Source organism: Electrophorus electricus, chromosome 9 (assembly GCF_041902795.1).
Source record: "Electrophorus electricus isolate QZ-2024a chromosome 9, ASM4190279v1, whole genome shotgun sequence".
In the NCBI taxonomy this organism is placed as follows: Eukaryota; Metazoa; Chordata; class Actinopteri; order Gymnotiformes; family Gymnotidae; genus Electrophorus; species Electrophorus electricus.
In genome coordinates this window covers 18,587,571-18,611,485 of record NC_137505.1, presented here as the reverse complement: position 1 = coordinate 18,611,485, position 23,915 = coordinate 18,587,571, and the positions used below count along the sequence as shown (strand labels likewise).

General features: G+C 43.3%; 2 protein-coding genes across 17 annotated transcripts in view; one reads left to right on the top strand and one right to left on the bottom strand.

The window, feature by feature from the left end:
• fgf14 (fibroblast growth factor 14) overlaps positions 1-4,575 on the top strand; it is a 111,293-nt gene extending 106,718 nt beyond the window's left edge. For 5 of the 7 annotated variants that reach the window (XM_081720697.1, XM_081720696.1, XM_081720695.1 and 2 more), the window contains 2 exons: positions 272-470; positions 1,749-4,575. In XM_081720697.1, coding sequence (XP_081576823.1) covers positions 272-470; positions 1,749-1,894 — 345 coding nt within the window. In that variant the 3' untranslated portion in view covers positions 1,895-4,575. The remainder of the gene's footprint in view (positions 1-271; positions 471-1,748) is intronic. The other 2 variants (XR_014125276.1, XR_014125275.1) reach the window with 2 other exon arrangements.
• A 152-nt stretch (positions 4,576-4,727) lies between these two features.
• Positions 4,728-23,915, bottom strand: part of itgbl1 (integrin, beta-like 1) — a 40,942-nt gene continuing 21,754 nt past the window's right edge. For 4 of the 10 annotated variants that reach the window (XM_081720686.1, XM_081720690.1, XM_081720691.1 and 1 more), the window contains 5 exons: positions 23,769-23,899; positions 22,074-22,190; positions 11,306-11,452; positions 7,357-7,470; positions 4,728-6,017 (listed from right to left, as the gene is read on the bottom strand). In XM_081720686.1, coding sequence (XP_081576812.1) covers positions 7,366-7,470; positions 11,306-11,452; positions 22,074-22,190; positions 23,769-23,899 — 500 coding nt within the window. In that variant the 3' untranslated portion in view covers positions 4,728-6,017; positions 7,357-7,365. Of the gene's footprint in view, positions 6,018-7,356; positions 7,471-11,305; positions 11,453-14,883; positions 20,476-22,073; positions 22,191-23,768; positions 23,900-23,915 lie in introns of those variants that run through there. The other 6 variants (XM_081720692.1, XM_027001329.3, XM_081720689.1 and 3 more) reach the window with 5 other exon arrangements.

Genomic DNA, 23,915 nt, shown 5'->3' with positions numbered 1-23,915 from the left:
GTGGATTGAAGACTTGAATGGATTGCTTATGAATGGCTTGCTTATGCTGTATGTCAAGGTGGACATTTCTCCTGTTCGCATTAGACACCATTAGACCGAGTGCGAGTGTTGGCCTCTACGTTCACACCATGCCATGGCTTTCATTCTTCATAGAACCTGGGAAAGGTTTACTCCTTGCCACAATCAGATAACTTTAAACCACATAAACAAAGATAAAGCCTACTTACCCATCACGATTCCTTTCTGTCCCTCTCTCGCTTTTTTCTCTCAGGAACTCTTTACGGCGGAATGCAAGTTCAAAGAGTCGGTGTTTGAGAACTACTACGTGATCTACTCGTCCATGTTGTACAGGCAGCAGGAGTCCGGGAGAGCTTGGTTTCTGGGTCTCAATAAAGAGGGCCAGGCCATGAAGGGCAACCGTGTGAAGAAAACCAAGCCTGCTGCCCATTTTCTTCCCAAGCCATTAGAAGGTAATGGCGGCCGGGGTCCCTCCCAGGGAGACCCGCCTGCGCAAGGGAGACTATGCTTTTACTTTATGTCATTTAAACAATGGAGATTTTTTTTTTTTTGACAGATTTGTGCAGAATTGAAGAATTTGCCTCGGGTGTTGTTCTGTTTTAGCGCGAGATGTACACGGTGTGAGTTTCTATTACACCAGTTTCTCTGGCATAACGACAGCATAAATGAAGAAGAGGGAGAAATTACAGTGAGAATCCCGACGTTTCCTGTATATTCACGTACGGGATTAGATTACTCTAGGGTGTAATGAATATGTGAAGTCTGTCATATCAATGGCATGTGTAATAGGAATGATCACATTACACCAGAGTGTAATAAATACGTGAATGTGTGAAGTATGTCAGTATGAAAATGCGCAACAGTGTGTGTCTGCTCCATATGTGAAGTGTCATATAGAAAACACATATGAAGTGTGTCGTGTGAAGCATGTCGTATGAAAATCACAACAGTATTTCAGTGCACTACAGTGTACAGGAATAATATCACCAGTGTTGCACTGTACGTTGGTGTCTCATCCATGGTGTGTAGGCCTCCACATGGATGCGCCGCCTTACGCATCTGGCTGGGCTGCTGTGGCATGCTTTATTTGACAGGAAGTCAGTAATAATAGGTGGGCTTTATAATACATGACCATGGATCACACTGAAGCAACTGCACAGTCCTGCCTTTGTCTGAGCAGCGAGGACTCTTTACTGGTCCCTCTGCCGTCCTATAATTCTCCCCACCCCTTTGGCTGACTGGCATTCTGTTTATGATCTTTTTAAGGATAGCCACACCATAGGAAAAAGAAAGAGGCACTTCTTTGCAGGGTCTCTTGGCTCCTGGTGAAATTGAGTTTTGGTTATATAAGCAGCCAAATTTAGCCCCAGAGATCAGCTCCCCACCTTAGCAGAAACTTAGCGTATGCTGCAGCCTCACTTGACAGCCTGCCTGAACTTTGACAAACTCACGCAGGCCCTGCCAGTGCTAGCCTAATGAACGCCATATTCCCTGCCAAACAAGCTTCAAGCTCGGACGTGAAGATGGCAGCCATTACGGCAGACTTTAGTCATGGATGCGTTATTAAACCTGCTTCCTTATTTGTGCGCTGCCCCTTTTTGGGGGCTCTGTGGCCATCTTGCTCGCTTAGAACCACCGTGCCGTTCATTTGCGTAACAGACCAAACGTGGGGCAAAAAGGACAGTAGGGTTGGATAATGACTGCCTAACTGTTGCCTCCTCTCCTCACAGTTGCGATGTACCGAGAGCCGTCGTTGCACGATGTCGGGGAGACGGCGCCCAAGGCTGCCGCGCCCCCGAGCAAAAGCACAAACGAGCCGGCTGTGATGAACGGGGGCAGGCCGGTCAACAAGGCCGCCAGCAAGCCCAGCACATAGCCTGGCCACGGAGCCGCTGCGCTGACCCCGTCCCCTCCCCCGGAGAGAGACACCACGCTCGCGGACTGCACTCTCCGCCCAACGGCTGCGGATCCGGTCCGGACGAGCCCTTCTCCTCTCTTCCCCTTCTACCCTCTCCAGCCAGCTGGCAGACGGATCACGGAAGTACGGCCGGGTTTAGTGACCGGGAGGAGTCGGTTGGACGCGCCGGCTCAGCCCGCACCGTTGAATGCCCTACCGGATATGGAATGCCTTTACCCACACACCAACACCACCCACACACCAACACCACCCACACACCAACACCACCACCACCCACACCATAATGCCGATGTGTTTTTGTGACCGTGACAATCCCAGAGTGAAGAGTGAGATGGTGGGAGAGGGTACTCTGAGTGGCAGTGTCTTCTGCTGCTGATGGTCACCCGTGACAGTGCTTTTTTGAGCCCTGTAACAGCAACCTCTAATTCAGATCTATTTTCTATACACAGTGAACACCAGCTATGCTCTGGGGAAACATGCTACAGACTGAAATGGCAAGAAATAGGACTGTCATTCTCAAAATTTTTTATAGAGTTCCTGTGTCTTCTGCTCCGTCTTGCTCTCTCTCTCGTGCTTTCTTTCTCAATGGCTCAAATCATCACTCCTTATCTTTGTTGAGTGCTACAAACCTTTGCAGCGGCTAGATTTGATTTTCTAATACACAGCCGTTCGTGAGCGCACCATCCACGCAGTCCCTCCAGCGCACACGCACGCGCGCACGCAAGCACGTTACTTGTGGAGAACTGAGATGCCAGTAGTGGCCTGTCGTGCAGGGAATCATACAGAGGGATTAATGGGCCAACTTTGTCACTGTAGAGCCTTGGGAAGGCAGAGATGGCTGTCTCAGGCTCGGTGCCTGTGTTTCTCTCTTATTTTAGCATACAGAACGAGGCATGCCGAAGGCTGGCGAAGCTCTTAGGCGCTTTAAGCCAGCCAACATGCACCGCGTATTTGCTTTGCCCTCCCGCACTTGGTGCACGGTGGCGCCTGATCCATATACCCGTACATATCGCCATGGCATTATCACCGGGGTGGCAACGGGCCGCCTCAAGCCCCAACAGAGAGGAAGCCAAATTCTATTTTTCTTTACTCTTAGTTTAGAGCACAGGCTCTAGGAACATCTATAGGCCTTGTAGGCCTCAGGTTGTGGCTGGTCCGTGGTGCCCTGTCTCCTCTGAACTGTCGGCTAATTCTGGTGGGTCCTCTAGGGGCAGCAGTAGTGACAGCCATTTCGAGATGGGTCTCCTTGGCGGCAGCACGAGAAAGTGGCTGAATTTAAGTTGGCGCATTTGCTGTTGGCCGTATCCCGTCTTTGTTCAGCGAAAGCATGGGTAAGGTTAGTATTGAGACGGATTATATAACAATGTTTTCACTGTATAAAAAATTAAAAGCTTTAAAAATAGATTTTTATGAATAGATATTACAATTAAATATTGAGGGGTTTTTTTTTGTTTTGTTTTTTTGTCTAGCTCAGCATGCAGAGTCCGGTACTGCTCCTATTGGCCTATTGTGTGCCTGTGATGACCTCTAACCCAGCATGCAAAAACATGTACCCAGTCTGTGCTGGGTTAAAGGTGCCTCATGCCCCCAAGAGAACACACATACGCGCGCACATGCACACGCACATGCACGTACACATTCATGCACGCACACACACATACAGAGTAGCTTTCTCAATCAATACACACTCCTCCCAGTTCACGTTCACGTCCACAAAGGTTGATCCTGAATTTTACCAAAGTTTCTTTATATGTCCAAGAATCCAGACCCACTATTTGCAGTGATGTGTAGTGGGTGGCACTAAAACCTAGCCCACTCTGTTCAATTTCCAGTTTTTGCTCACTGTGACTAATATTCATCCTTATAGCAGAACAACCAACTCTCTTTGGTTTTTTTTTTTTTTTTAAAGTAAATCCTCAATGGCTATGACTGAAGACTTTACTGAAGTATGTTTGCTTTACAAAAGACTAGGGGTACCTATAAATTAATCACCTGCATGCTTTTCCATATGAACCAAAGTATGGGAGGGATGGAATGGATTATTAGCCTGTGTAGGACAGCACTGAGTGGGCATGATATTGTAAGGTTCTCGCATACTTTCTCTCAATTGAAATGATAGAACTTTTGGTTCATCATCTACTTGTGACCTTTAGAAAACTATCAATGATTATTTAAATCTGTCACCAGATTTGATATGAAGCCTGCCTTGCTTTAACAGTTTTCATAGTTTTACTGAATAAGATTTACAATGTTATTAAGTAGATTGAAGCTGGGCTGCTAAATTGCAAATATATTCAAAGCTTCATTGGAAGATCTATATTTTCTAAAATTTATTGGTATGAGCTAGTTTCTTATTAGGACATGTTAAAGCACATTACTTAGACTTACATATTTGTCTGTACAAAACTATGGTGATGCTAGACATGCAGTACTACACACAAAAAGTAGCTCAAACTGTCCGATTCCATTTGAGGCCTGGTGTGCCACTCCACACAACACACTCATCACTTTCTCCTGTGAACTCTACATGCTGGGCTAACAGGCCCTGGGAACCTGTGGACTAGTTATATGAAGACTGAATTTATTTTTGTTAATGACTGGTGAGTAAATGTGCATCTGTGCGTATGTCTGTTATGTTTTGTTTTTCCTCTTGCAAATGTCTGCGCGCGTGTTCAGTTCCATGCAGGTCACGTGGGATGTTGTCTAATTGGGACGAAGAGCTATCACTGAACAATGAGCTGTTTCTTTTCTGTTTCCTCATTCTTCTTTTTGAAAAGCAGCCTCATCACAGTTGGATTTAGTTACACTCTTTATTTGACTATTGTTTCATTTGTTGCATGGAAAAGGTTGGCATCCAAGAACTGCATGTTGTAGGCTATGTGTATCAAGAAATGTCGGTATGTACTGCTAATTTTACATACATATATGCAAAGAGTTTGTCCGCACTGTACAGATTGTGTTTGTTGTATACAGAGATACAACATGTTGAATAAAATATTTATATAAAGGTGTACTGTAATGTCAGTAAGAAACGTAATGCAATACTATGTGCAGTATATTACTGCACCAGTGATTTAGATGATTGGAACAAAGGAAACTGTTGAATACTAAATGGCATGGGATAACCAAATCATAATGTCATTCATAAGTTTTTGTAATTCCTGGCATTTCTCATCAATGATATTTGTTAAAAATTCATTTAAGAACACCCACCCATGGACATTTGTTCTCACAAATTTCTCCAAAAATCTAAGAAAATACTTGGATAAGGATATTTAATAGATTTATGGAAATGTATGTCAAGTGGTTCATTTCAAAGCACTGAAAAATGAAAATGCAATTTTGTCATATTTTCAAATAGTTATTTTAGAACAGCTTACAATTTCTGGACTGGTTTTCTGTGATTTTGAAGGGATTCCTGAGTTGAGTGAAACAACATTTAGGCTATCAAAAGGGAATAAAAGCTTGTGGATCCACTCACCTGAGTGCAGGATCTAACTTCTTTATCCATTAAACACAATAATTGCACAGTTTGTCAAATACGACAGGATCAAGTTTCTAATATCATCTATCATAATCAGACAAATAATAATCTCAATAGGTTTATCCTTCGTCTATTATTGTTTAGACCCTGCTCATGTACTTCCTCTTCTTATCCTATGTCACTCTGCAAGCTTTTTAAGCATTCCTATTAACAACTTTCATACATATAGTTGTATTTGAAACATATAAAGGGTTACATGGTCATTTGTCTAAGAACCAATGTCTGTTACCCCCACAAAAACCACAACAAACAACCCCCTCCCAGAACATCATTTAAATAAAGAAAAATTGTAACTTGTACAATGAATGCTGTTATATAAGTAAAATGTAGAAATCTTTCCCAGGTTGCTTCCGGCCTCTCCCGTCATTCCCGTGCCCTGGTATGATCTTGCTGCAGCAGCCTTTTTGCTGCCAACATAAAAACAGTCTTCAGAAAGTTTCTGTCCACATTAGTATTCCTCTCCCACCCAGATTTCGCAGGCATTTCCTGTCCAACCTTCCCAGCACTCGCAGGTTCCACAGTTGCACACACCGTTGCCTGCAACGAGAGGGCAGATGAGCGAGAGCGATCCCGCCAGCTATCCCACCTCACAAACTAAAACCTACGTTATGGTGTTTTACATCATCATCCTGTGCTTACAGATACCGATACTTACTGGATGATCGAAATTCTATTGTTACTGAACCAGTTTGCTGTGTTTATGAATAGGAGTGCGACAGAAATGTACCAAGGCAAAATCTATTGCAGTACAGGGTGGTGTGTTCCCTTTAAAGCTTGTTCACTCCTGGCTGGCTCCCTCCAGGTAAAGGATGCAACTCCTGGCTGGCTCACTAATGACTGGCTCCCTGCAGCTTGAGGTTGCTGGAAGTAACCGCTATGGCACAGGCCTGTTAACTGTCTAGCACACTATTCAACTGGTCTAGGATGGCTACTTTAACTGGCTCGCTCCCACATGCTGACCAGCTGTGCTAAAATATAGCAGATATAGTAAAAAGTAATTTGACACTTATGATTCCAGGACATGTTGATGTTAAAAGGCAGTTGAAATTCATACTCATTACTTTCTGAGGGAGGCTAGAGTCCTTTTTAGCATATGGTTATAGACATCAGCAGTGAACTAAGTGCTTGTCAGTGAAATGTAGGAGCATTTCTAACTACATGCAGGAGCAATCTTCACATATTCAAAGAAGGTGGGGTTCGGTTGAAGGAACAGGTTTTACTCTCGGTGAAAATATTTGGTGTTCTGTATCAGATCACTACTCTAACATTCATAAATTTACATTTTACACTTCTAACAGTTGAAGTTATAAACTGTGGTGCATGAAATTAAGCACCAAGCATTCCTAATACATTGAATTTTCCACATCACTCATCAATTTCTGTAATGAGAATCTCTTGCCGATGAACCCATGAAATTCACATATGTGAAATTAGTATTTGTAACCTAGAAGATACATTTTTTGTATCATAACAAAGTTCAATTCATTAGTGCTCTACTGGGAGGAGTAACCACTGCCTGTTTTCTGCTATTTACATTCTTGTAGATAACATTCTGAATGCAACATAAGTTCACTTTAAGTAAAATGCATATGCTAATTATGACACATGCCCTAATCACTAATATGCTAATCACTGACATTTAACAGTATTTACAAATTTTCTTTGTCAGCTATGTTTTCTTCTTGTTTTTAATGAATCTTTTGTTTGTGTGGGAGGAATAGCATATTTGGTTGTATGCCACTGCATCTCAAAGTCAGGAAATCAAAACATAAACAGATTTAAATCAGCTGTCTGTCTTCAGTGTCTAGAAACACACAGAGAGAGAGAGTGATTAAGAATGCATATGGTGGTATTAAATGGTGTATATGAACTCTACCTGTACAGATCAAGCCATCGTGCTGGTCGCAGTCCCTGTCGTCGCATTCGCAGAATTCTCCAGAAACGTACCACTCCCGTGGTGAACAGATGCACCTCCCGCAGTGGCAAGAGCCTGAAAGCATATGAATATGCACTGAGATGCCACGCACGCAGTGGCCCATTACAGCTCTCTTAACTTTTTTTTTGCATTTCAGAAGCTAATACATTTTTGATACTGCCTTTTCATATCACCGCATAATGACACGATATGGTGAATACATATGTCTGAAATGCCACTTATTCTGTTCGGTGAGAACCATGTGAAAAAAACCGACATTTTCAGCCTGCTGTTGTAAGCCATTATATGCTACTTGTACACACCCATAATAGATATCAGAAACATATATTTTATGGGAACAAATGGGCTACCACTAAACTAATTTGTTTGGATTTTAGTCCACTCTTAAATCCATTTTCCATTGTAAAACATTGTGTTTAATGTTTTATAGGAAATAATTACAGTTGTTTTCCCAAAACAGACACTTCTGAGCTAAACATCTTAGAACAGCTGGTGGCCTTGTACACCACTACACTACTGGTCCCGTCCTGCACGTGGAGGAAGTCCTAAGGACTGCATGGCTAATTGAATTACAGGTTATAGTGGATTTGCCACCACCAGGTGCTACCAGATCACAGACTCATAATAAGCGTAGGTGCTCCCCTCACACACAGCCTGGAGTCGCACGACCAGGAGCGTTCTGCACTGCTCAAGAGCAAACACTTGAAGAGCTTGATGAGGGCTAATAAGGTGGGACGTCTCCTGTGGTGCCCGAGCATGAATATCTCTCCCCATGTCTCTCCTTGCCTCTCAAAACCCAAAGGGGAACGCCTCAGCTGCTCCAGCTCCGCTATTTTGATAAGACGGCAAGATGCTTGTGCTTGTGATCCGCTTCATGAGAGGGAATGAGTGTGTGTGTGTGAGTGAGAGACACAGAAAGGGCAACAGAGAAGCTGATACTATTCTTCTATCTGTGGTAGAGGCAGATAAATAAACTCCACACCAGTGGAAAACAGCAATCCTGCTAACTTTCACTGTATGGACATTTCTCTGCTTTAAGCAGCTCCATTTTAATTAGGTATATAGAGAAAAAGATTCAAAATTGTAGTGAAGTACACAAATTGAATATCTACATTTTGTACTACAGTACAGTGTACTCATCTGGGGAAAAAAAATTAATAAATACACATACATACACACACAGGAGATCAAAATTAGAGAACAATTTATGAACACTTGATTTTTTCAGAAATAATGTAATGTTCAATGGTCAACATTTGAAAGATTTTGTGTTAGGGGTATACCATGCCACTAGAGCAGTGTTATACAAAATAACCAAGGTATTTTAACAAAACCTTTATTTAGCAGAAAACACAATGATCAAAATTAGAGAACTGTAGCACAGAAATTACAACTAAATTTTCTGAGGGTTACAACAGTCACCAGTCAGCAGGAAGTGTACAGGCCGTTGCTTTGAATGACTTCAGCACATCTGCGGCCACAGGACATCACTAGTCTCACGCTGCTCTGCTGTGATTTTGGTCCACTCTTCTTGCAGTCTCTTCTACAGTTCAGTGACTGTTGTGGGTTTCTTGGCCATAAACTTTGTCACCAAGGATTTTCCAGAGGTTTTCTATTGGGTTTAGATCAGGACTCTGGACTGGCCATTTCATTGTCTCAATGTTTTCAGTTTCAAGGAACTGCTTTACTCATTTTGCTGTGACGGGGAACATTGTCCTGCATGAAAATTGCTGGCTGATTGATGAAAATAAGGAAAGAACCACATGTTGAAGGTTCTGATACACACTTGCATTCACTCTACCGCGTAGCTGTATGAGAGGTCCAACTCCTGCTGCCGAAAACATTCCCCAAACCATGACACGTCCTCCTCCACCTTTCACTGACTTCTTTGCACACTTTGGGTTCAGCCTTTCCCCAGTTTGTTGACGAACATGTTTCCCATCAGACCCAAATAAATTAAACTTGCTTTCATCACTAAAGTGAACTCTGTCCACACAATACGCTCCTCAGCAAAGGTTAGTCTAGCCTTTTGATTCTTTCTGCTAATGAGTGGATTGGTCACTGCAGAGTGGGCTTTCAGTCCAAATGCTCTTAAATGTCGAGACACTGTATGACGAGACAGATCCTTACCCTGTTCAGTGCTGAACCGGCAAGCAATTCCAGCTGCAGTGTTGAACCGATTACCCGTGGAGATTCTCCGCATTATCCTGTCCAGTTTTGCATTTGTCTTTTATGGGTGACCAGACATCTGGGGGACTTGAATGAATTTGTGATGTTGCAGAGATGCAATATTCTAGAAATCACAGGCTTGGAATGATCAACTTCTTGCTATGGCTGATAGGGTCACCCCTTTGGCCTTCATCTGTACAACCTGCTGCCAGAGGGTTTCATTCACTCTGGAACAGCTCATCATCTTGCAAAGTCAGTGAAAGCTGGAAAGTTAGGCTGCCAGTTAAATAGGGTTTGTCAGATAATTAAGGAAATTAGCACCAGGTGCCACATTAACACCAATAACTTGCAGGTATCTGAAAGTGTTCTCTAAATTTGATCAGTGTTCTTATCTCATGATCCCATGTAAATTTAATTTTATTTTTTACTGTGCTTTAGAATATATACAACTCATGAAATAAGCTTAAAATACTGCTCTTTTACTCCTGTTAAGATAAATTCACATAGCACTACACAGTGACCTTGGCATTTAGGAAATTGCGTGGTGTTCTCTAATTTGGATCTGCAGTGTGTATATATGTATAAATTCATCATGGAATAGATTCCACTAGGTGTTGAAATAATCCTGCAAGAATTTTGGCACCTGTGGACAGGAGAGCTTCTCGCAATTGCCCCAAATTAGATGGCGGTACTGACATGCTGTGAACAGGCCATTCTACCTGGTCCCAGAGATGATCTATTGGATTAAGGTCTGGGGAATGTGAAGGCAAGAAAATCAACACTGTTGTCATGGTCCTGGAATCAGCCCATGTGTATACGAGCCCTGTGGCACGGTCCATTGTCCTGGTGAAATGTTAAACAGGGATGAACGTGGCGGGCCAGGATGCTTAGGTCAGCCCTACTGTCTAAACGTCCATCCGCAGGTATCAGAGGACCTGGGGTGTGCCAAGAACACACTCCTCACACCATCACCCCACCTCCACCAGCCTGGACTGTTGATGCCTGACAGGAAGGGCTCATCCAGTCAAATTCTGACCAGAGGAATATGCATCAACATGGTGCAACGGAAATCTGGATCTATCTGACAAGGTGATGTTTTCTACTTCTCTGTGTTCCAGTTTGTTTGTTTTTTATCCACTGGATTCTCGCTTTTCTGTTTCCCTTAGATAGCAATGACACTCAAACTGGTCATCTGCTGTTATAGCACCTCCATGTTAAAGAATGACAGGTTGTGTGTTCGGACATGTTAGTAAGAGCCACAGTGTTCTCCATTCTGCTGCAATTTGCTTGACTGTGCACCACCTGTTCGCCAGAATGACTCTCGCCATCTTCCTCTGACCCCTTTCGCTGACGGGTTGTTGACGTCCACAGGGTCCACTGTCTTTCCTTGATCACACCATTTTCAGTATACCCTCGACACCGTTACACGAGAAAACCCCTCAAGGTTGGCAGTCTTTGATATACTGGGCTGGGCTACTCTTAGCACTAGTCTGTGTTAGTTCCCTCCAATAATTTCTATCCAAGTTATCATACTTCAAAAGCTCTGCGATAGCCGAAGAGTATGAGTTTAAGACAGTCAGGTCCAGCCTCACTGTAAAACCTCAGTGCATACAGCTGTGCTTTATCATTGCTTGCTGTGCTACTGCTATACCACGAGCGAGGAGCTCTGTAGCTATAACCTTGCACCCTTACCATCACAGGTAAAGCCCTGTCACCATACCTTTCCCGGAGCAAATGACACCGTTGGCCATCTCACACAGGCTCTTGCTCTGTGCGTCAGACACGTCACAGGTGCGGGGGAACCGGCAGTGCTTCCCAAACCATCCGTCACCACAGATACAGCGGCCGCAGGAGCAAAAGCCATGTCCTGGAGAGTAGGAGGAATCACAGATGCACGCATGCAAGCACAAGCACGCACACACACACACACACACACACTCATGCACACACACAGACACACACAGGTATTTTTTGCAGTATATTTACATTAAATAATAAAAAAAAAAACGGAAACAACAGCAAAGCAAAACAAAACAAATCCTCACGGGAATTAACTAAATCTCCCCACACTGTCAGCTTTTCCAGATTTTAATGTCATCTGGTGAACATTTGAGCCCCACAAAATCTCAAGTCTTGGCCTCCCCCCCACACAGACTTGTACTTGTACTGCTCATCTCCTCATCCAAGGAAACAGATTACTTTTTTTCTGATAAACCAAACCAAGAGTCTAATTGATCCTGGCATATTGATTTGGGTGCAAACAAAAACGAATCAAGATTCCAGACTGTTTAATAGTGTTGCGGTTGTAGGCTTTTTATTACATCCCGCCTCATTGAGCCAGACCTGGTCCCTGAATAAACAACCCAACTTGCTCCAGCATCCTCCGAGCTGCTGAGGAGTGCTAGGAACTCCGCACGTATTTACCGCCATCAGAATCAAGCCTGATGAGCCCATTATATTATCTATTGATCACTTCTCCTTTCAAGCTTGTTGCATGGATTTCTCTGAGAGGATAATGAAGTCAGAGCTACTCTCTGGATTGTAGTGCTAAACACCGAAAATCTAATATGCGTTTGTCTTGCTGATGGTTTATGCAAGAAGTCATTTGCACACCGAAATACTTTAGGAAGATGTTCGTCCCAGTCTGAGTAAATCAGAAGTGACTCCAAGCTTGGATGTGGAGCGTAAGTGTCGCAGAAGGAGCGCCAGAGTGCTGAGACCCACAGGCTCGGCTGTAGCAGGCTATCAGGGACAGGAGCAGTTAAACATTTGAAAAATTAAACATATCTCAAAGCCTCAGGAGGCTGGGGCTTCTCTGTGGTCCAGGATAGAGTCAGAGTCAGTATCTGAGTTTTCAGCCAGATGTTTTTGCAAATTGTATGCGCATTTGCGACATTTTGGCAGAAAAAAATGTCAGTTATGTCATGTTTCCATCCACCTTGCTCCAGCATAAACGTATTTTTGCATAATATGGGTGTTTTTCCATTCAGGATTTTTTTTTCAAAATTTACAGAAACTTGCTGGATGGAAAACCTGCTAGCATCAGTCAGTTGAAAATGAATAGTGAATGACAGAGCTGATTCTCTTCCCTCCTGTCTTATACAGGATTCCCTGGGCAGGGCAGTCATGAAGACCATGTTGTATTAGATATTAATCCCAAACTAGGTAGCACAGTGGCATCCTGTACAAAATAACAAGTAGTGTGGATAATATGACTGTCTAGCTAAGCACATTTGGCACGTGCTGCGTGGATGGTGGTGATTTCAGCAGCACATTGGTTCTCTGAATCATAGTGAAGTTTCACTTATGAGCCAAAATGATATACATTGAATGGTATTGAGGCCCTTATCCCTCCCTCTCACACACTGAAGAGCTGCAGGTATGGAGAAGCAGAGTGTGCAGCTGGGGGATCTGCACACTTGGCTGCTCCAATCAGTTGGCCTATGAGAGCGTTTAATTGCTTGGGAAGAGTGGCACCCCAGCCCTTTCAATTAAACTGCACCTGCGATTCTGCATTATTGTGAATTGCTGTGAATGCAAATTTGCATGTGCCCACGCTCGTGTTCTCGGAGCCTTTCGTGTCTGTCGTCGGTGGAATATTTCGCGAGAACGGCCCCTCAACAACCCCCCCCCCAAAAGATCGACATGATACTTCATTACTGCAACCTGACGCGAATGGCATGAAGCGTCACTGCATCCAAAGACAACAGGTCCCCAACCTGAGGGAGTCTTGGCAGGCAGTTGCAGGACCTATCTGGGGGAGGGGGGGGGGTGGCATATTCAGACTGAATCAGCACTAGAGGAGAGTGCTTTCTCCGTCCTTCCATGTTCCAGTCTTGCCTTGCTACGGTGTGCGGGAGGCAGGATTGGTAGTGCAGCGGTTCATGGATATTTAAAGTTAAGCTCCCAAGGTGGCCCAGACAAGCCAGTGGGTCGGGTATGCCCACTAGATCTCTGTGCCATCGCCACTTAGCTGTATGAAATAATGAGCCTTTCAAACGTGAGTGAGAGCCTGGGACAGTGCAGTGTACCGCTGGGCTTGGCCCATTAGATAATCAATTCTCATTGACGTGATTTGGGATCGGCCCAGTAAACCTTATCCCAATGATGCAACTATTACTGCATTCATTAGATGACCCCTGAAGAAAAAAAATGCTGCTTCTGTGTTTGTACTTGAGTCTTTACTTCTTGCTTCCTTGCTGTCCAGGCACTCTGCTTAGCAATGCTATTTTCTCTATTTATTTTCAGAAATCATTTTTCAAACTACAGTGTCTGAGCTTGCTGTTTACAGACAAATCGAAGCCAAAAGTGGTCGTTTTTCTTTGTGATTTCAATATTTCTAAGATTAGTGCTACAGATACAGGAACAAGAAAAGTTCCTGTTGGATGCCAAAAGAAATGGATCAGAAAACGGCTCCTCAGATTTCTGAACACATGTGCTGTAAAAATTGTTACACTCTTCTACAGAAATATGAAGAAGACTTTTGCTGGAAATGAGGTTTGAGAGCTTGTTATCTGAGTTTAAGAGCTGGCATTCCTATTTTTTTGCGAGGAGTATCAGAATGTGGGAGTGCTGACAGCACACCGCTGACCAGGAAGCTCAGTGGAGCATTAAGCAATGGAGACACACAGAGCCAGGTCAGTGGAGACACACAGAGCCAGGTCAGTGGAGACACACAGAGCCAGGTCAATGGAGACACAAAGAGCCAGGTCAGTGGAGACACACAGAGCCAGGTCAGTGGAGACACAAAGAGCCAGGTCAGTGGAGACACACAGAGCCAGGCCAATGCATCGCCTGAATGGAGCCACTATCATGAGCGTAGTTGACAGAAATGAGCAGTGGGTCCGGGTTGGAGCTATGTACAGCTCTGTAGTCGTCTGCCACCCCTCGTAACATAAGCATTCATCTTCTGCTAATGCTAGCACTGAAGATAGCACTGCTGCTCAGAGATTGCAGTACAAAACAAGATCACTGTTTGCAGAATAGATTTGAACCCCTGCAAAGCCTCGGTGTAGATCTTCGCCACGGCAGGGAAATGAACGCTGAAAGATCAGGAAGTGCCAGCCAGCCTGAGCACCCCAGCACGGCCAAAGAGCCTCAGCCTGTAGACACAGCAGACACCCTTGTCATCTGGGACAACTCTATCAATGGATTGGAACATCAAAACTCATAGTTCGATGTGAGCTGAGCGTCACAGTCTCTGACTTAATTGAAAAGCTGCCCACAATACTGGCTGATTATAAAATAGTGAAGCAAATTATTACGCATGTTGACAAGAATGACACGAGAAAGCAGGAGTCTGAGTTATTAAAAAGAGATTTTAATAACCCCTTCAACACAACTAGCAAACTTGACATTCAAACTTTTATCGGTGTGATCTGCCTGCATGGAGAACAAACATGTCCTCGAGGCCACTTTGAGTAAACACCTGCGCAAAAGCTGTAGGTCAAACACTGAACTTCACTGACAATTTTAACCTTTTGAGAATAGAGAATTTTTAGGCAAGATGGACTGTACACAAACAATAAGGGTGCCAAAACTCTGACCGAGAACTTGATTTTCTCGCTCTGCAATTGATCTACTCCTATTAGTGGTCACACATTGATGCAAACACCCGAGGACTCCCTTGCGTCAACAGATCCATTACATGTTCCCCCCACTGTGGGCATCCTGAGGGAGCCATAGACCTTCCAAGAGAGCTGCGATGATGACCATGCTTATCAGCTTCCGGGGGGACACCACAGCCCTGTGAGGCCTCTACGCTGTCACACTGCTCCCTCACCCCACCTGAACCTCCCAGCAACAATGGAGAAGCTGGTATTGGCTGGAACATGGCTGTCACTTTCGCTGGCAGCCAGTCCTCGGGTACAGTGTAAAATCAGCCCAGCTCCTCCCTTAGCTTCATCTCCATCTTCCATCCCCCAGACCTTCCCCTAAGAAGCGTGAGGCCTCTCCAACACGTGCTGCTTGAAGAAGGAGATGAGCTCCTCGACCACCGGAACGAAAGATCAGCTCCCTACCCCATCGATAACAGGAGCCCCACACATCGTCATCTGCTGTCCTGGAAGAAGACACCCCATTCTCAAATGATGTGCCACAATGATATTTTTCAGTTCCCTCTGCTAAATTGATGACATTAACAGTACATGCTTTCAGAAGAAGCATGGACCCATCTTGCCTGTAATCTCTTTCATTCCAGTGCTTTAACAGAAAAAAACAGGGAGTACATGACATGCACACGCAGAGGTACTGTAAATATGTCGAACCTGCAGTAAGACGTGACCCACAGTTTTTGGAGCAAAGCACACATTTTATAAGTTAGCTCTTTTCAATATTAGATCACACACAAACAAATCTCATTTAATTAATGATTTTATTATAGCCCGTGGGTTGGATTAAGTGGAACATGGTTAAATCAGTGTAGTGCCACAACAATATTAATTGAGTCAGCGCCACTAAACTTTATGTCTTCTGAAGCAGCTGGAAAGGTGGGATTACAGCTCCTCTGTTTAATGCTTCCTTCTAATTCAAGCAGTTATCATTTGGTTTCTTTACACCCTTTGAACATCTCTGTGCAGTTCTGATAGGGACACCAAGAACAGTCTACAGGCCTCCAAAGTACAATACAGTTTTTATTGAGGAATTTATCAACTTATCTTTTATTTCTGCTGATTTTTTGCAACATTCCACTGATTAACATTTTGTGATTGCTGGTGATTTTAACATAACATACAAACAATCCCCAAAAATAATTATGCCAAGGATCTTTCTGCCATACTGGACTCTTTTTGTTTCTGATATGTGGGCCTCACTGGAACTTATGACCCAATACATCCGTTTTTAAGAGATTTATAATAGCACAGCTACATTTTCATAAATAAAATGAGCCCAGAACTATACTGACCATCCATGCCTGTCGATGCGCTGCTGGAGAGCTTCAAATCAACAACTGTTAGTGTTATAGCTGTTATTACTTCAGCTAAAGCTAAAGCCATTTCATGCAAGCAGAGAGCACCAAGCAGAAACGGTGACGCAGTTCAAAAATCAAAAGACTGAATGCAGTAAATCTGAACACGGGTTGTGAAAGACAAACCTTAAGAATAAATCTTCAATGATGGGGTGTATGTTTGCAATATGATAATATGCAAAGCACAACCATTCTTTTTCTCCAACATTAACATCAATAACATTAACAATAGCAAAATGCTGTCTGCAATAGTTGACAAATTAACAAATTTGCAAACATCATTGGTCCCTGAAGTAATATCAACTGAACAATGTTTTATGATGTTTTACCTATCCATCATCACCTAAACTTACACTGCCTGGCCAAAAATAGGTCACACACTAATATTTAGTTGGACGGCCTTTAACTTTGATTATGGAATGCATTCGCTGTGGCATCATTTCCACAAGTTTCTGCAATGTCACAACATTTATTTCTGTCCAGAGTTGCATTAATTTTTCCCCAAGATCTTGTATTGATGATGGGAGATTTGGACCACTGCGCAAAGTCTTCTCCAGCACATCCCAAAGATTCTCAATGGGGTTCAGGTCTGGACTCTGTGGTGGCCAATCCATGTGTGAAAATGATGTCTCATGCTCCCTGAACCACCCTTTCACAATTTGAGCCCAATGAATCCTGGCATTGTCATCTTGGAATATGCCCGTGCCATCAGGGAAGAAAAAATCCATTGATGGAATAATCTGGTCATTCAGTATATTCAGGTAGTCAGCTGACCTCATTCTTTGGGCACATAACGTTGCTGAACCTAGACCTGACCAACTGCATGAACCCCAGATCATAGCACTGCCCCCACAGGCTTGTACGGTAGGCACTAGGCATCATGGGTGCATCACTTCAGCCACCTCTCTTCTTATCCTGATGCGCCCATCACTCTGGAACAGGGTAAATCTGGACTCATCAGACCACATGACCTTCTTCCATTGCTCCAGAGTCCAGTCTTTATGCTCCCTAGCAAATTGAAGCCATTTTTGCTGGTTAGCCTCACTGACAAGTGGCTTTCTTAAAGCTACACAGCTGTTTAGTCCCAAGCCCTTGAGTTCCCTTTGGATTGTGCAGGTGGAAATGTTCTTACTTTCACTATTAAATATATTCCTGAGTTCTACTGTTGTTTTTCTATGATCTGATTTCACCAATCACGCTGTTCACGATCATTCAAGATATTTTTTGACCACATTCCTTCCTCAGAGATGTTTCCCCATTGTTCTTCCAATTTTTATTAATGCATTGGACAGTTCCTAACCCGATTTTAGTAGTTTCAACAAGCTCCTTAGTTGTTTTCTCTGCTTGATGCATGCCAATAAGTTGACCCTTCTGAAACAGATTGACAACTTTTCCACGACCACAGGATGTCTTTTGACATGGTTGTTTAACAAATGAAAAGCTACTCACTGCATCAGTTAGAGTTAAATAACTTGTTGCCAGCTGAAACATAATCACCCATGCAGTAATTATCCAATGGGAGGCTCTTACCTATTTGCTTAGTTAAATCTAAGTGGTGACCTTTTTTTTGGCCAGGCAGTGTACATTCATTCACTAACAATTGCAGTGGGGAAGCTTCTATTAAAAAATTAAAACTGGAAGCAACTCTGTTAAGTAATTACAAGAATTTCAAATTTACCATTTACTGGCAAAATCTTCGCGAAAATCATTTTCAAGCAACGGATTACAGATTTTCTATCCTCAAATAGCTATCTAGACAATGTTCATCTATACAATTCATATAGCTATCTAGACAGGAATTTGGCCTACTCATAGTACTGAGACTGGTCTCATTAAGGTAATTAATGACATTTGATTAAAAATACAGTAGGGAAGGTATCAGTTTTACTACTGATACCATAGATAAAATTCTCATAGATAGACTTGAAAAGTGGGATGGACTCTCAGGATCAGAACTAAAATGGTTCAATTCATATTTGCAGGAATTACTTTGTCGAAATAAAAAAATAATGTTTCTGAAATAGTGCCAGTGACTTGTGGGGTCCCCCAGGGTTTGATTCTTGGGTCACTCTATTTAACTTATATCTGCTTCATCTTGGCCAAATCATGCAAGATTTTGGACGTTCTTACCACAGCTATGCACACACCACTCAGCCATCTCCGAAGACAATTATAGTCCCTGCCACTCCCTTTGGAAGTGCCTTAAGCACACCTCTAACGAGATGGGCCAAAACCTTCCACATCTGAATAAATTAAACAGAGATTATAATTTGGCAACAGCAATGAGAGGCAACACTAGCTACCTTTTTTGGACTCAAAAAACATAAATATAATGAGTTAGCTCAAAACCTTGGCATACTAATAGACTCTGATCTCAGTTTAGCAGTCAATCAGCTAAGTTACTAAATCAGCATTTCATCACTTTAAGAACATCAACAAGATCAGAGATCTCCTGATTAAACCAGACCTAGAGTAACTCGTCCATGCCTTTACCTCTAACAGGATTGATTACCGTAGTGGCATCCTAATGGGACTTCCAAAAAAAAGACAAACAGCTTCAGTTTACACAAAATGCAGCTGCTAGAATTCTCATTAGGAACAAAAGCAGAGAACATGTGCCCCATTCTTAAGTCCTTACACTAGCTACGAGCATACTCCAAAGCTGATCTTAAGGTATTATCACTGGTCTATAAATCGCTTAATGGTGTAGGACCAGCATATGTATCAGATATGCTGTAGTGTTATGAGCCAGACAGAACCCTCAGATCATTAGGAACCAGTCATATAGTCCTGCCTGAGGTAAACAACTACGCATGGAGAGGCAACGTTTTGCTATTATGCTGAAGAGCCACAGCACTGGATATTTTAAATCAAAACTAAAAACGTCCTTGGCCAGGGTTTTGGCTCAGGTGAAACACTGTTCCTTCAGATCCTATAGCACTGGACTGTTAACTTTTGAATGCTATAGTGCAGTTTTATTTCTTGTAGCACATGTGGTAGAAGACTCATAGGCCATGTAAAGTTTAGCCTATTGAAAGCAGAACAATATGTATGTTCTAATCTTAACTTCCTGCATGCTTGAGTGACTTTAGCTTCTGAGTGTCATTACAATTTGTAGCTGTTAGAAAGTACACAGTTTGCATATCTGAAAGTCCTCAGACCTATAGCAAGGTGAAGTGGTGTCCCCTGAGTTTTGAGGCATTTGCTTGGATCTGAGTAATTTTCTGGTGTGCTTCGGATGAAGAGCAGTTTATTTCACCAGTCTTTTCATCAGTCAGGTTCATCTTTACCTCATTTATCCATAAATCTTTGACCCAGAATATGCTTAAAATAAGCAATCAGGAATACTGAATAACTTATGCCGTTCAGACAGAAACATGGACTGCGTAATAGGTTAACTTATTTAGGCATGTCATTTATATTAAGCTCATTTATAGCTTATCTTTGGCTATCTGCTAAAATATTAACTACAAAATGAAAAGCAACAAAAAGTGTGAACTTGGAAACTTTTCTGGTTGATATTGGAGGTAGGGTATGTCAAACATCACACAAGTTTAAATTCAGTTAAATCTTTAAGTTGTTTTTTTGGGCAGATACAACATGCTGGGACACCACATACAGAGGTGGCTCATTTAAGAAAAATAAAACTAAATAATCTCCTTGAGCTGAGGGTGAAAGTCACTGCAAGACATTACAGCCATCTGGCCCCAGGCCCTGCACTGGACAAGGCCAGCGTGTGTGATACATACACACAAACACACACTCACACTCAAAAGGTTATGTTGCCCATATTAAAACTGAGGTGTGGGTCGGACCCAACAAGTCTTCTTTGCCATGGCAGTCTGGTCGTAGAATAAATGGCCATGAAGCTCTGGAGTCCACTTCATGGGAAGGTAACACAACAGCCTCACTGCATCTGCAAGCTTCACAAGCGTGGAAACACCAATTAGTTTTGATCTTTCTTGCTGCTCACACAGCTCAACTTAAGCCTTCAGGCATTTATGTGAGGGCAGACCATCACTGAAATGTCAGTTACAGTGAATCTAAATTGCTGAAGAATGGAGTTTTGCGATAGCACTTCTCATCACACTAGAGCTTTGTGCCTAAAGTGCTCCAATCAAGAGTGCAAACTTCTCTGAGAGGCTGGATAAACTTCAAAGGCTTTGAAATATTCACAGATTCAGTTGGGTTTACAGATGTCAGAGTGCACGTCTCTTCACATCACACCGATGTGTTGAATCGGCCTCCTAGCACCTTCCGGAAGCCCCTATACTTGCAGGTCAGTTTGAATCAGTCAACAATATCAGGATGTGACATGAACGTGGATGGAGACGTTGTACTAACGCTTACTGACTGGATCCTTCCACTCACTGCTCGAAAATCATAGCTAAATCTCTGAAGAGGGGCTCTTTCTTCTCCATATCCTTACCCTGCTGGGTGGAAACCCACTGAACATAGCGAATGACTTGATTTCTGAATCATCCTTGCTCCTCAAGTCAGCTTTTTCAGTGGCTGTCCACCACGAGCGGTATGAGAACTGGCAATAGACCAAGCAGAAAAAAAACAAGTGAGTCACTGACTCTTAAGAGCTATTAATCGACTGCCTGACGCACTTCGCTGAGATGCTCAGTCACTGTGAGTTTATTTTCAAAAACACAGACTGTTTCACACTGTAGCCTGCAGAGTCACTTTCATGTGGCTCTACTACCTAATAGCCACAAATATTACGCAGACGGTCCCTTGGTCGACCAGTAGGAACGTGCATGCAGACCTTGGGAGCATGAGGGCCTTTGCCTTCCTCTACTGCTTCATCACGATGGATGAAGGGGCCGTCAGGGCTGCCTGACACGTATGTTCATTGTCGTGGCTCTGTGATACACACAGATTAGTCCAGGCACAGCGAGACTCAAATTCCAGGAAATTCTCACTTTCCTGGTCATCACACTTGCCCGATGCAGCGATTTTTGAAAACAAAAACAGTGCCGGTGTTCTGTATCAGCTGATCGGTAAATGAATGAAGGTCACAGCCAGACCAACTGCTCAAATTGAATATGACTGTACCCTCATATTCCCAAAATTCTTGCCTCCCTCTCTTCGGCACTCAATGTGATCCCCTACAGATGTCCCTGTGGCCATTTTATCACATGAAGTCCTCTGTTGCCTTCTAAGAATCCTGGCAACACTGGATTTCCTGGAATGTTGGATATACATGGATTTCTAAATGCACCACTCCTTTTTCATAAAGCTCACTAGCTCTCTAACACTGCAGGTGGCCTGGATACATCAGTGGATGTATCCAACACCAGGCTGACTACCCTCTCAGCACACAACAGTTGGACCAGTTGCTACCACATAAAACTGCACCATGACATGACAAAGTGTAGAAAAAGCTAAAGTTTACATTTTAACTCTTCAACAATGGACATTGCAACCTGTGTGTGTGAGTGTGAGTGTGTGTGTGTGTGTGTGTGTGTGTGTGTGTGTGTGTGTGTGTGTGTGTCAGAGAGCAGAGGTTCCTTACCACCACATATGTCTCCATACATATCCTCGCACTGCCGGTCATCACACTCACAGTTCTTGCCGTGAACACGGCTGTCTCCTGGTGGATAGCATGTGCACTGTCCACACAAGCACTGGCCTAAAACACACACACACACACACACACACACAGACACACACACACACACACACACACACACACACACACACACACACACACACACACACAAAGAGGGGGCTAAAGAACATGGTGCATTGTCTGACTGGGTTCCTGTTTGGCATTTTTTAAATACAAAATTCAGCTCTGAAAAAAGAAATGGTAAAACCTAATCTAATATCATACGAGTAGCTCCCTTTTCTACAGGATGCCTCCATATAGCATGAAGCCCAGTGGTGTGTTTTGCTCTCGCCTGTTTTGGTCTCGCCTGTATGCGATATAGCTCTCCTCCTTTCCACCTTTGAATGATAAATGGAAAGAGCTTGACTTGAGTCTTTCATTGCAGGGGAGAGAAAAGATCATTGCAATTACATCAACACTGTTTAACGGGCCACGGACTGTACTAATCCGATACTTGTGCACATGTGCCGAGGAAGTGTGACCAGAGGTAGCGTGTAAATGTGGAGTAAGTGGGGAAGTGTTCTTGCCAGCTGAACATGCGCTGGCGATATATACTCATGATCATGCACCCAACAGCGGTGGATCATTGTGTGTTCCTCAGGTCCTCAGCCGTATATTAGGTTGTGTAATGGCGGGAACACTGTCTCAGCTCCTCAATCATGTTTAAAGCGAGAAGCATTATTGCAAAGAAGCAGTCAGACTTCAAAGTGTGATCAGTTCTGCTTCTGCCAGAATGCAGCAGCAATTCAGAGGCAGGGTCTTTTCCCCTAATGGAATGCTTGCTCACTGATGATAAAGACAATACTCTAAAACAATAAACTGCATGTCATATACAGTGATAACCAGACTACTGCAAATAGCTTTCACGCAACAAGCAACATGCTGTCACTGTGTAGGAGACATCTGCCAAAGCACAAAGACAAAACCCAGAGCCAAATCCTTCCCAGCTCTCAGAAGTTCAAAGACGGAACATTTCATTTTTTTCCACAACCAAGTTTCCACATCATTTCACAGCCAAAGTGGGCAGCCAATGTGTTTATGTGGCATTGAATAGTACTGTGTTACTGACAACTGAGTTAACCATTTTTTTCTGGTTTTTGTCACCTGGATTATAAACGTTTAATTCATATTATATATATATATGCCCCATTTTACAGGATACAGTGAAAATAAACTACAGTTCAGCAAAATGCACTCTCTGCTAATGGCTGAGGAATGTAGAGGGCCCATGGTCGTAGATCGCTTGCACTGGTGGTGAAATCTGCCCGACGCTGTCGTGCCACGTCAGTGCTGGACAGACCACTGCAGCTACTCTGGCTTCAGGCAGACAGTGAGGACAAGCAACGCCCTGTCTGACAACCTCTTTGCCTGCCAAGCAGATAAGCACCGTCTGCGTGCTGGCGTTACCACAGCAACTGGAGATGTCATAACTCTCTTGCCTTATTGATTAGCTTTGGCGACGTCACAGAGGGCTTGTTTGTTTACCCTCCGCTTAACTGCCCTGTCACTCTGGCGGATTTTGTCTCACCTTGAGAAGAGGAAGAGAAAAGAGTTTTTATCAGAACAAGAGCTGATTAGGTGGTGAAAACTCGAATCTACCTGGGCTTTAAGCTGGTTTTGCTTGTAGGCAGAAGACACAAGAAAAATTGTGGCTTTCTGCTGTGTCGCTTTCGCTTGTGGCTCGTGGCATTTGTCATGGCCCAGTGTTCGCACATGGGCTATTTTCATAGCTGAGAAAACAGAATG